General features: G+C 39.4%; 1 protein-coding gene across 6 annotated transcripts in view; it reads left to right on the top strand.

The window, feature by feature from the left end:
- Positions 1 to 2,980: 2,980 nt before the first annotated feature.
- Positions 2,981 to 14,144, top strand: part of Cast (calpastatin) — a 113,116-nt gene continuing 101,952 nt past the window's right edge. For 5 of the 6 annotated variants that reach the window (XM_076856990.2, XM_076856989.2, XM_076856991.2 and 2 more), the window contains exon 1: positions 2,981 to 3,245. In XM_076856990.2, the coding sequence (XP_076713105.2) occupies positions 3,171 to 3,245 (75 nt within the window). In that variant the 5' untranslated portion in view covers positions 2,981 to 3,170. Of the gene's footprint in view, positions 3,246 to 3,815; positions 3,924 to 14,144 lie in introns of those variants that run through there. The other variant, XM_076856988.2, reaches the window with a different exon arrangement.

Genomic DNA, 14,144 nt, shown 5'->3' with positions numbered 1-14,144 from the left:
AATGAGATTGGAACGCACAGGTTGTCAGGAGATTTAGGTTTTCTAGGGAGATTCTCTTCCAGCGATGTGTGATAGTGTGATAAATACCAAATACCCAAATGAAAGGCACGCCCCAAATTCTGGGTACCTTGTATAATTCCTCTGCTTCTTTCTCAATTTTACCCACTGAGTTACCAAGAAACTCTCACCTGTCTACTCTTCCTATGCTGTCTGACTTAACCTTTGAATTACATTTTTTATGTTTATATGGCCTATATTGTGGACAAATTCCTTCCTTTTAGAATGCCCTTTTTCCTTGGCCTATGGCACTCTCTTGTCTCAGGCTTCCTTCCTTCCCCTGAAGCTCCTCAGACATTACTTGCTCCTCCTTTTCTGAACTCTATTCTGTTGCTCCTGTTCTCATTTTACACATTTTTTGATAAGAAGTAGTGAGTTTCTGAACAAGTACAGCAGCAGTGGGGATGAAGACTAGGTAAGATGTGAAGAATACTAGCAGAGGATTTCAACTCATTCAGATCAAACATGGGGAAAGGGAGTGGTTCTTGAAACACCCTCTTCCAGTGTACCTCTCTGTCTAAGTGAGAGGTCACAGAGCACTCTGATAGTAATACCTCTGCCTACATTTGCGCTTATTCCATGAGCAGGCAACAGTGACTGCAGATTTACTTGTTTGTCTCTCTAGCTGAACTATTAATTCTTGAGTATAGGAAGCCTCTGGTACCTCCTTGTAGTAGCAATAAACTGTTACTGAGTAAATAAAGGAATAGTGTTCATAAAATGTACAGACAATAATGTGTCAAAATCCATGTGTGTGTGTGTGTGTGTGTGTGTGTGCCCACGTGTTTGTGTGTGTGTGTGTGGATGGGTGGGTGTGTGTAGAGAGAGAGAGAGGGAGAGGGAGAGGGAGAGAGAGGAAAGAAAGAAGAGAGGAAAGAGGAGAGATGGATAAAGAAAGGGGGGAGCTTCTCCATTATTTCAAAGTTCTATAATACCTCACTGACTATAGGGAAAGTGAAGATGCTTCTTCAACTTCTTTGAGATTCTTTTTACTTAAAGTCATTAACGCACTATTTAGCAAGTACTGTTTATGTAATTGTGACTTTTAAGCAAATCCTAAAGGCTGGGGTCATTAAGTCTTATAGATTTTGATATCTAATATATTTTGTAGCATAGTGTAGCTGCTCAGTAAATAATGGGCTGCTAAATGGATTAGTTACTCCTGAACATAGATCCTCTGCTCCATCCAGTGAATGGACTGCACCTTGTCTCTTGAAATGCCCCTCCCTCTTCCCCTCCTTTTCACATCCTACCAGTCAGCCACCCTGCTCAAACCTTCCTTTCCATCCTATAATTGATAATGTCCATAAACTCCCGAAGCATATTTGTACTTATTCACATAGCATGTTTTTCAATGTCACCCAATCGTATGTTACAAATGCCATATGACTTCAGCTAACATATAAGTCTCTGAAGGGCAGAGAATGTGTATTTTAAATCTTTCTATATCTCCCTCTACTGTTCCTTTTACACTGCTTTATATAAAAGCCTCTCAAAAAATATAAAATGAACTAGCTTCAGTTCTTAAATACTCAGTTGAAAATACTTCACATTTTAATGTCATCAAAGTAATGAGAACCATTCTTCCAGAGTTAGAATAACATACTTCAGGGATCTAAAATCTTGAATCTGGAATATCTCCCTAATAAGAAAATTGTTCAGGTTTCTGGGGTAGAGGCTGGGGAGGAAGAGTTAGCTACTAATTTACCCCTATAGTTTCTGTGTTTGCTTAAATTACTGCAATACCTTTGTCACGACAATAAAGACATTCTTTTCAGGTTAATGCCATATTTCCTCCAAATCCAAATGTAATAGATATTACCAATTTTTCCTAAATGGACAATTATGACAATTACAGTCTGTATATCCAGGATGCTTCATTTTTATGTATATATCCCTGCATTGAAGTCTGTTGAAATGCTAGATACAAAGTAGTAGAACAATTAAAAAGAAAATGTGCCCCCCTCCCCACAACCCCATGGGTCACATTCCTACACTAAGAAAGCTACAAACCTATCCTCTAGGAAAGGGAAATCAGAATTCCTAAAACTGAGGGGCCACCTCATACCAGAATTATGATCTGCCAAGCTCTGTAGATGTCAAATCTTTCCCTACAACCTGGCTCCTGTCTCTTCAGTTGTTTGAAAAACACCTCAGAGAGTGGTGACCCAAGTCCCAAAACGACAATGCTATTTCCGGGTAACAGGTTTTTTCGGTCAGTTATGATCACGAACCAGCATCAACCAAAGAGGAGCATTTTTTAGTTGGGCGTGTTAAATACTCTCAGCCCCAACCCCAAACCAGGAAGTGCTGTTTAAGATGAGTCCAAGACAAAAGCAATCCAGCCTCAGATGAAAAAAAAAAAAAAAAAGCGCACCCAAACCACACTAGATTCCAGAAAGGATGTAAGGGTTTAAATCTGGGACGGTTCTTGGATCTGGATTACAACCTACAGCCTGTCCATACAACATTATTAAACTTTGAAAACTGCCAATACAAAGTGAAAGGACCTAACACATACACAGATGTGTGCACACATCTACGCATGCAGAACAATTTATTTTTGTGATCTGCTTCCTTATCTAGACAGTCCAGACTTGGGCCAGATTCGTAAACACAGATAACCGGGACAGACTGCAGAAAAAGTGCCAAACTTTCAAGATTGTCAGGGAGGAGGGTCGAGGAGCAGACTGGCTACGCCCGGACCCCGTTCTCCTGTTGCACAACTGCACGATACGTCTGGGCAAGTCAAAGGAGGAACACTGCAACCTCCGGCTCCCCCTCTTTCTGACCCACGGGGAACCAAGCAGTCTAAGAACACAGGGAGGATCACTAAGTGACGATTCTGGGTGGAGGGTATTAAATTTCAGGCCAGGAGCCCGGGACAACTACAACTGGGGCGCGCCTGTAGCGGGCAGGAAGGGGAGGGCCCAGCAGGGCGAGGGGGAGCCCGGGCGAGGGCTTGGGGCTGGGTCGGAAAAGCTGCCTCACGGGCACACTCGCCGGCCCCTCCGCTCCCTCCTCCCCCTCCCTGCCAGAGTTCGCAGCCCGCCCCAGCCTCCCTTCAGTCCCTGCTGAGCCTTCCCGGAGGCTGCGCCTGCAGCGGCCTCGCCATGTCCCAGCCGCGCCAGAAGCCCTCTGCCTCTCCGAGGCCTCGGCGCGCCGCGGCAGCTCGCCACACCCAGGAGGTGAGTGGCGCTCCTGTTCCAGCATTTGGGCTGGGCGACGCAGGGACCTGGTCCGGGAATCCTGGTTCGCCTTGGGCGTTGCCAGGCCTGCCCCACCTGCTCCTTATACGCCCCTTCTACTGCAGGGAAAGGACTCGGGGTTCCAGTGCCCTCCGCGGGACTGGTGGAGAACGGTGGCTGGACACTCCTGGGCCAGGGTCAAGTGCGTTGGGCGTGGCGCCGGCCCGGTAGAGGGGCGCGCAGAAAAAAGTTGGCTTATGAGACACTGGTGAAATGATAACGGAGTGAAGGGAGAATAAAATCCACTCAGGACCCTCCAAAGTGAGTGTGGTGGTTTCATCTGAAGGCAGGACCCGGTCTTCCCCGTGAAGTCCCGGTCTCAGGGCGTGGCTCCTGAAGAAATAACACCTCTTCCCTAACTAGCCCGAAGCCAAGTCGGGGGTGGGGCTAGACTGGTGGGGGCGGGACCCAACACCCCTCCCTCGGGGGTACGCCCACCTGGCAGCTGCTAGGCCCGCCGAGCTCCGTGCCAGTCAGGTGCCAGCCAGGTTCCAGCCAGGCTGAGTGTGATCCGGAAGCCCCCAGCACCGCACCCCGAGCGCTCGCTGGGTAATCCGTGGTGCCGCTCGGAAAGAATAGGTTGTCGCCATGGCATTCGCAAGCTGGTGGTACAAGACGGTAAATAGAAGCGGCCGTGCCTGGGCTGGACTGGGAAGGGAGAGTGCTTACTTTACTTAGCTCTTGTGAGCTTGCCAACGAAATATTATCCGAAGTTTGGGTGGGAAGGGGTGAGGATCGAGTGCAACCTGGTCTCAGACCTTCGGGTTAGGCTCGGGGAGAGGCTGGAGGCTCACCCTCCTGTGGTATGCGAGCAGGAGTGCAGTCGTGAGAGAGCTGGTGCGAGCAGATGCCCCAAGCTCAGCTAGGTGCTCACAAGTTGAATGGAACAGGAGTTACTGCTGGAGGAATGCCGCCCCTGGAGGCGCATTCCTGGATGAACTCTGAGGCAGATCGCTGGAGAACCTAGAGTTGTTTTCGATCCTTAAGTAAGACACAATATTTGTAAAGAAAAGTTGTGTTGACAGTGCAATCTCAATCGCATAGAGAGGCGGGGTGGGGGGCGGGAGGACAGAAGAAAACCCGAAACACCGAGACATAGAAGCAAGTGATATCAAGATTGATGAGAGGAGGGAAAGAGAGATCCAGGGATTGCTGCTCTGTACTTAATTACCTTAGTGAGTGACAAACATGTTCCATTTGTGTAGTGCATTGAATGTGTCTACCTTACAGATTAAGTGTGATAGCCAGTCAAGCTGGCACTTGTAATGTTTTGAAACCTGGAAGCAAAATTTAACCTTAAATTGCTTTCCAAATCCACAAGCGTGCGCGTGCGCGCGTGTACACACACACACACACACACACACACACACGTTTTGTTGACAGGGAGAGCCACAAAATATTTATGTTCCACTAATTTATGGTGAGAATTCCAACGTATTAGGATACTTCCCTCTCAGCATGTGTATTGGGAGAAGCAAAGATGTAGTTTATCATGCATTCTTTGAAGCCAAAAAGCTCCTATTGGAATTCAAAAGATGTTATTTTTCAGGCAATGAGCATTTATGAGCTTCTCTTCTGTGGCAGGCAAGGTATTAGCCTCCAAATACACAGTGGAGAACAACACAGAGTTGTTCTTGTATGGTAATGATTTAACTTTTTTTATCCTGTTTCCACATCTGGAGGAGAGGAATGATATGCACTACATAAGGGTTGGTGCCTAACCAGATTAATAAATCAAGATGTCAGGGCTGGGGATGTGGCTCAAGCGGTAGCGTGCTCGCCTGGCATGCGTGCGGCCCGGGTTCCATCCTCAGCACCACATACAAACAAAGATGTTGTGTCCGCCGAGAACTAAAAAATAAATATTAAAAAATTCTCTCTCTCTCCCACTCTCTCTTTTAAAAAAAAAAAAAGATGTCATATACTTACACTTTTACTGATAGAGAACTCAAATTTCTCTTGAGGTATTTCTTCATGAATATTTTCTATTACATTTTATGTGCATTTCAAAGGAAGCATTTTATTGATATATTAGGGGCAAGTTTGTATTGAGTCAATATTTATTGTCCTAAGATTTTCATCAAAATGTACCAGGTAAATTATCTGCAAATATGGATGGTAGGTGTTCTGAGTTGGCATCAAACTTCTTCCAAACTCATGATTCTCTGAAAGAAATTATGCTGGGCTACTTGGATTAAAATGGTTTAAACCTATTCCTTTAACACTTTTATGTTTAGACACAGTCTGACAGTTTCGATAAAACTTCTCTTAGAATCCAGTTTAGGAGCTATTATAAAATACTGTTTTCTGGTAGAAATCTCCTAGAATCAGCAACACACCTGTGACTGAGGTTTAACTTTTCCTAAGTCAGTTCTAATCAATACAAATATAGTATGAACTACACATGAAATTTTTAATTTTCTAGTAGCCAAAAAAAGCAAAAAGAAGCAGAGGTGAAATCAGTGGTAATAATATATTTTATGTTTAGTTAATATATTTAATATATTTTATATTTAGTTAATCCACTATACTCCAGATGTTGTTAACTTGCAATCAATGTGCAAACCATTGAGATAGTTTAAATTCTCTTTTTTCACATTAATTCTTCAAAATCCAGTGTGTATTTTACACTTACAGCACATCTCAGTACACATCTGCCACATTTCAAATGGCTAGTGGCTATAGTATTGTATAATAAAGCTCTATGCCGTGGGTGTTTTTTTTTTTTTTTTTTTAAATGGCATTGGATGAGTGATCACAGGCCATTTTGAGAATCAATGAGGTTATGTATTATTTTCTCACAAAAAAATACACAGATACAAAAATACAGTTATCTATATTGCTTGAAGGAATTCAGAGATTTTTCCAAAGGCCCACTCATAAATCCCCCAAAGGTTTAGGAAGCCAATTTATAACATATATACACATTGTACAATCTATTGTAATATATATGCATTTTATACATGAAACACATGTGCATAATACATGTATAAAGAGATTTTATAGACATTTGGATAGACAGATAAAGGTATATAGGCAACTCTCCATATCCACATATTCGACCAACCACAGATCAAAAATATTTGAAAAAATTTGAACTTAATGTATATATTTTTCTTATCATTATTCCCTAAAAAATAGAGTAGTAAAACTACTTATATAGCCTTTATATTAGATTAATAGCATAAGAAATCTAGAGATAATCAAAAGTATATGAGAGGATTTTATAGGTAATTTTAAAATATTCTGCAATTTTATGTGAGGGACTTAAGCATCTGCAGATTTTGATGTCTGAGGGAGTCCTGGTGGAACCTATACCCCACAGATACCAAGAGATGACTGTGTGTGTGTGTGTGTGTGTGTGTGTGTGTGTGTGTGTAGTGTGTGTATGTGTATACAACTCAGAATACTTTGGGTAAATTCTGTCTAAAGACATTAAAATATCTTTATTGGGATCCTTTAAATACTTGAAAAGATTGAAAATGAACTAACCTTCACACAAAATTTAGGCAAAAAAAAAAAAAAAAAAAACAATTAAAAGATGTACCTAAGATGAGTTTCTTTAATAGCATTCTGCCTGTACAGCTAGTCTGTTATATTTCCACATAGAATACCCTCTAGATAAGATCACTTATCTTTGAAAGAATTTTGTGATTATAGTAAAAATAAACCCACAACATTTTTAAAAACTACATTTGAAGAACATCTGATGAGCACTGTAATGATCAAGCAAGAAGAAGAGTAAATGTGACTTACACCAGTACTAATCAGATTCCTGAGTCATAAGTTGATTCTATTAGCCTATGCTAATTAAAGGTGTTTCTTAGCCTAATTAGACCCATGGACTCAGTGACAGCATGGTCAAGGAACCTAGTTATTTATTATTGCAGTCAGTCTAAGAAAAGTGTCATAGGCCTTCCATGGCATGACAGACCATTTGGATTCAATTCAGTTTAGAAGTAAGGAAGGCAGAAGATAGAGTCTGCAAAAAGACCACAGTCTTTAGGGCAGTGGGAATGCAGAGATAAAATAAAACTTTCCTTTTTTGGCTTGCAATCTCCAAATAGTTGCTTTCCATTGCACACCAGTCTTTTAAACCACCTGATAATATTGTTCTTTAATCAATGTTGATACATCCTAGAAAGTTAATTATATTATGCAAGAGCTTCTTAAAGAGTGATGTAGCTCTCTGGGGGTGGAAACAGTGGATGGTCATTTGAGATTCCAAAGTAGATGGGTAGGGAACTAGTTCTGGGTAGCCTATCTCCTCATCTTTAAGCAGACCATCTTTATTTCTCTCTTGGGACATCTTTAAGATGGAAATATTATTAATGTAATATAAAAGTTCTGTTCCTTAAGTTGTTTCATTTTCTTTTTATGAAAACTTGCATAGAAAGCTTTGCCATAAAGAAAAGAAAATAAAAAGATAAAAGATATCTTTCATTTAAGAAAATTAAAAAAAAACAGTTCCATTCAGTGATCACTACTTACAGAAGTCACCTCCTCAGATGGAAGAGTCAATTAACATAGAAGGAAAAATGGTCTACCACTAGAATTTCCTAAAAATGTGTATAATTCAGTTTTACTATAGAAAACTCATGAACCCAAGAGTGAAAAGCTAAAGGTCATAGATGTTCATGGTTAGTTGTTTATTGTCTATACTATGTGTCAGGTTCTGTGCAGAGTACAATAGATATCCAGCAGATAGATCCTAAAAGCTAAACTGGCAGTTAAGTAATCAATGCTACCTCTAAAAACTGAACAAAAGAATATGTGCTTTTACAGTGCCATCTTTGCATGTTCACCAGAATTTTAATGTCCATCAGAATCTCCATATGTAATATGGAGGTGTGAGACTAATATAAATACACTGTCATGAAATAAACACAATACTAAAATGTTAGGAGAAAGCATGCTTGGGTTTCAAATAGAGATTTCATTTATAGCCATGCAGTTAATCCTGAATACGTATCTTCTTTATATGGGTATTAAAAAGAAAGTTATTTCTTTAATGTTATAATCTAATAACATTTTTAGATGAATATAAAGTTATCATATATTAAAAACCTGGCCTTTAACATTATATTCCCACAACACTGAGCTCATAGTGGTCACTCAAATGAAACTTATTTATTTGAAAAACAAGCCCTATATTTCACATTAGCCCTTTTCATGAGTTTGGACTTTTCAATATTAAAACTTAAAACAGCTAGGATTTGTTTTGGGGACAAATACCGTTAAGATAAATGGATCCTAAAATTTTTAAGACTTTTTCTTAGGAAAAATTTTACATATATACAGAATAAGAAGAATATAATGAGCTGCCCATATATAAATCAACTGAGACCAATAATCACCAATATTGTACCAATTTTGATTTTTCTGTTCACACACACCATTGCAAAATATTTAAAATAATGGGAATTACAAATTTAAGTTTCATACCTGTAACCAACTTGTTGTAGATCTTCCATGCAGTTCACTTTCTCTGGGGTAACATGAAGATGTAAGAATAATATAATAAACAGTCATGAGATAAACAAAATACTCAACAAAATCTTAGCAGGTTAACCTGTTTTCTTTGTACTTTAGGGTAAGTCAAAAACTAAATCCTTCTGCTATAATACTTACAGCCTAAGAAAATGAAACCTTTAAACCTTTCTTTACTTCTCCTCTTTATTTTACTGTCTCATATTCACCACAATCAGATGGATGCTGAGGAAAAAGAAGGGAATGGAAGAATGTTTATAGTATTTTAAAATGAACTATACATTGGGTCAGTCTCCTTTAACATTGGATCCTTTCATAAATACACCAGCCCCTGAGATAGGCACCATTAGTTCCATTTTGTCAGGAGAAACTGAAAGGTTAAATAATTTGCCCAAGCTCACATACCCTTCCAAATCCGTGTTCTTTCTGTCCTATTTGAGTGTATCACAGTCAACTAAAAGACAAAAAAGACTGTGGCGAGTTGATTGCCCTGAAAATAGAAGAGACTAGAAAACTCTCAGGAATGGGTAAGGCAACCCAGAGATTAGAAATGACAGGACACTGCTGCTAACCCAAGGCTGGAGGGACTGAGGGAGGTTTAGGTCACCCTGCTTATAGTGGAACCACAACTGGCTTGGCCTGAAGAGAAGCCATGTGCTGGAGAGGCTCCTAAGTCAGGAGAGGTGGGAATACCACCCCCAACACACACCCGCCATCTCCCATTTCTCATTGACCCACCACCTACCAGTGCTCTCTTAGGCCAAACCCAGCTTGAGCCCATCCATTAAGAGAAAAGCAACCAGCAAAAGTACCCTGAGACACCAGCAGAGTTGGGGTGGGACTGCGTAGGGGAGAAAGCCACCTTAAGCAGGTAGGCCCAGGATCTGCTCCCAGGGAAACTGATCTGCAGCACAGGCAGCTATGTGTCTTGGCCTGGCTTGTTTGTCATATAATCTGGCCTTAACAAGTAGAATCCATATAAGAATAGATTGTTGCATGAAATGCAATTTGCACATTTTCTCTTTAATTTCCAAGTCATTTTTCAGCATTCTTTTTCATCTCCTTTACTAATCTAAATAGAGCTAAAGTACTTCTCAGTACTGTTTACAGGTTAATGGAAACACAGTTATTCAATCAAGAATTGTTTATAATGGTCAAACCATGTGTCTTGGGGAAAAAAAGAGCATAATTTACTTTATGGTTGGGGAAGCAAGATATACATGCAGGAAGTAATTAGTGAGCAAGAATGTATACAATAAAGTACTAATTTGTTTGTTTTTACATAGGAAATAGAGACTGTTGTACAGATGTGAAGATATGATGCTTTACTAATAGAGCTCAGAACTAGACAGGAAATCCTGATGTGAACATAGAGTATGGTGTTCCTTCACTGAGCAATCATGATTTACCCAGGAGAAGCCCAGAGCTGCAATCACCTGCCTGACCCTGCAAAACTCCCCATGGGGACTGACTTAGTTGGGTGGTTTGAGGAGTAGACCATTCTACTTCCACAAATCTCTCCTCAAAACCAGTAGTTCCTAATCCTGGCTGCTTATTACAGTCAGCTGGGAAATTTTAGAAAAATATGTCCATTTCCAGGCCTCTCCTAGGTCAAACTAAAGCTCAACCCCTACTCTGTGGCATGACTCTGCTTGTGACTAGAGGATGGAACTGAACACTAACTTGACTGGAAGGTTTTCTGTCCCCATGAGGTCCCCCGAATCGAGGCTTTCTTAGTATATATGGCAGCAGAGTGAGAGCTGATCTATGTGCACTAGGAAATTCTAGAACTTACTAAGATAACATTTTTATTGCTTCATGATTTTGCCACAGCTGTCCCTGAACATGCAAATATTGATCTTAATGGCCTTATCTCCAAGTTGAAGAAAGATGATTTTAAAAACAACTTTATTCAAATGTAACTCACAGTCCATGCCCTGTACCCATCCAAGTGTATGATACTATGTGTGTGTGTGTGTGTGTGTGTGTGTGTGTGTGTAGTGTATTTACTGGGTAGTGCAATCATCACCACAATTTTATTTCAGAATGTTTCTGTATCCTTCAAAAGAAAATTTGTACTTTTTTTCCTCAATTTCAGAAGCACAGTAGCATTTCACTCTTTTCACATTCTGACTTAGAATTACAAGAGGTCTTTCTGTCTTCTTTCTTCTCTTACAGGTTTAGAAATTAGTTTGATTTTATCCTGTTTTGTGTGTCATGCTTTCTATGTGTGTATCTGGATAATAATAGGTATGATGCCCAAATTCTCCAAAACTGAAGCCCAACACTAGCAGATGTCCCTAACTGGGTGAGAGGTGAGGCTTCAAGCTTTGTTACTCCTAGTTCTTGTGGATTTCTCCACAGTTTTTTGGTTTTCTCTGGCAGAAAATTTTAAGCATATAAATGTCATCTCCTAGAATGAGGCCAGAGGACAGCTCTCCTTGCTGATGTCAGGGGTTAAAAAAAAAAAAATCAAGAAGAGTTATTTCTTCTCAATGATCTTTGCCCCCTACCTCTGAACTCCTGTAATACATACCGCCCAATTCTTTGTCTCAACCCCATGTGGCTTCCTGTCTTCTGAGCTCATATCCTACCAGTGAAGCTCTTCACTGCTTTAGGACTAGCACCCTGTACAAATACCCTGACTTTGGTCTTTTCTCCAGCTGCTAATACATTGTAGGACAGAATTAATAAGTATTGTGTGTTTGATTAATCTTATACAACAAATCAGTTTTAGAATAGGAAGTTTTTCTTGTTTTGCTGTTTATTGTTCTTGTTTATTTTGTTTTCATTTTAGAGTACAAGATTGCTCTATGACTTTCTTGAGCTAGCTTTTAACTAGATATAGAGTAATATAATCTCAGGATTATATTGATTATAGTAAACTATAATCCTGAATGGGTCAACCAAGCAGGACATCACCTTTCAGTCCTTAGTTTATTTATCCATAGAATGAGGTAATACAGTGTAGTGCACAGAGTTGCTGTGGAGAGCCAAGGAGATCACACAGAAAAATGCCCCACACTGTTGGTAGTTTCTTTTCTCTCATGACATTCATTAGCTTCATGGTTCAGTCTCTTTTCCAGTCTATACCGCTTTCCTGCTGCATGTTTCTTTTACTTCTCCCCACCTACCAGCTACATGTGGGTAGTGTCATGTAAGCAGTTTTCTGTTTTCTTTCTTAGGAAGATTCACCTCAGGTTCCTGGACTGGATCAATTTACATACCTCTTTCTCAAGCGTTTCATTCCACCACCTAAATTTTGTGAATAACGACCTGTTATTCCATGAATTAAAAAACAAAACAAAACAAAACAAAAACCCTGGGCACTTTGAATCTCTCAGTGAAAAGACTTAATTCATTTCGCATCATTAACAAACTGCTGAATATGGAATAAGCCCCAAGAAATGGTCAGGGCAATGGATATTATATAAAGTTGATATTTACTAGAAATTGAATGTTAATAAGGAATTCTTGTTAGTTGTCATAGTATAATAATAATATTAGGTTTGTATGAGGAAATGTGCTCAATTTAAGGAAATGCTTAACCTTTGAAACATTTAGCATTCAAGTATCAGGTTATCTGCAATTTACTTTTAAATTCAGGTATATACAGATGTTTAGACTGTGTGTGTGTGTGTGTGTGTGTGTGTATAAAATCGTGAAATATAGCAACAATATTAATAGTTGAATATAGCTGGTGGGAATAACGGTATTCATTATATTATTATTTCTACTGTTCTGTATGCTTGAAATTTTTTAAAATAAAAAGCTGGGTTAAAAAACAAAACAAAACAAAACTCGGAAAAAGTAATCCATGAAGTTTGAAAAAAAGAGTTGCTACTTGATCTATTAAGTGATTTTCATTTATCATTATAGTTTCGTGTATTTAAAAAAGTTCAACCAATGGTGCAGAGAAAACTGGAAATCCATATGTAGTAGATTGAAATTGAACCTCTATATCTCATCCTGAACAAAACTTAGCTCAAAGTGGATCAAGGACCTAAGCATTAGACCAGAGACCCTGTGCTCACTAGATGAAAAAGTAGGCCCAACTCTCCCTCATGTCAGCTCAGAACAGACTTCTTTAATAAGACTCCTAAAGCACAAGAAGCAAAATCAAGAATCAATAGATGGGATGGCATCACACTAAAAAGCTTCTTTACAGGAAAGGAAACAATCAATAACATGAACAGAGAACCTGCAGAATGGGAGAAAATCTTTACCACTTGCACCTTAGAGCATTAGTCAAAGAACTAAAAAAAAAAAGTAACACCAAAGCAAAGAAACGAGTAACCCAACAAAAAAAATGGGCAAAGAAACTGACAGGCACTTTACAGAGGAAGAAATACAAATGGTCAAAAAACATATAACAAAATATTCACCATCTCTAGCAATTAGAAATGCAAGTTAAAACTACGCTGAGATTCCATTTCACTGCAGTCAGAATGGCAATTATGAAAAATACAAGTAACAATAAATGTTGGTGAGGATGTGGGGTAAAAACGTTCACTCATATGTTGCTGGTGGGACTGCAAATTGGTGCAACCACTCTGGAAAGCAGTGTGGAGATTCCTCAGGAAACTTGGAATGAGACCACTATTTAACCTAGTTATTCCATTCCTTGGAATATACTTAAAGGACTTAAAATCAGCGTACTACAGAAATGCAGCTACATCAATGTTTATAGTAGCTAAATTCACAATAGCCAAGCTATGGAACCAACATAAGTGTCCTTTAGCAGATGAATGGAATAGGACTCCAATAGTGCAAGAATTAAAACCAAGAATCAATAAATGAGATTGACTCAAACTAAAAAGTTTATTCTCAGCAAAAGAAACAATCTATGAGGTGAATAGAGATTCTACATCTTGGGAGCAAATTTTTACCCCCCACACATCAGATAGAACACTAATCTCTAGGGAATATAAAGAACTCAAATAAGCTAAACACACAAAAAAATGAATAACCCAATCAATAAATGGGCCAAGGACATGAACAGACACTTCTTAGGAGGATATTCAATCAGTAAACAAATGTATGAAAAAATTTTCATCATCTCTAGCAATTAGAGAAATGCAAGTCAAAAATACTCTAAGATACCATCTCACTCCAGTCAGAATGGCAGCTATTATGCATACAAACAACAGTAAGTGTTGGTGAGTATGTGGGGAAAAAGGCACACTCATACATTGCTGGTGGGACTGGAAATTGGTACAGCCAATATGGAAAATAGTATGGAGATTCCTTGGAAATCTGGGAATGGAACCACCATTTGATCCAACTATCCCTCTCCTTGGATTATACCCAAAGGACTTAAAAACAGCATACTACAGGGACACAGCCACA

The sequence above is a fragment of the Callospermophilus lateralis genome, chromosome 5, assembly GCF_048772815.1.
Source record: "Callospermophilus lateralis isolate mCalLat2 chromosome 5, mCalLat2.hap1, whole genome shotgun sequence".
Classification (NCBI taxonomy): Eukaryota; Metazoa; Chordata; class Mammalia; order Rodentia; family Sciuridae; genus Callospermophilus; species Callospermophilus lateralis.
The sequence above is the reverse complement of the archived record's forward strand: the minus strand, read 5'-3'. Positions and strand labels throughout refer to the sequence as shown.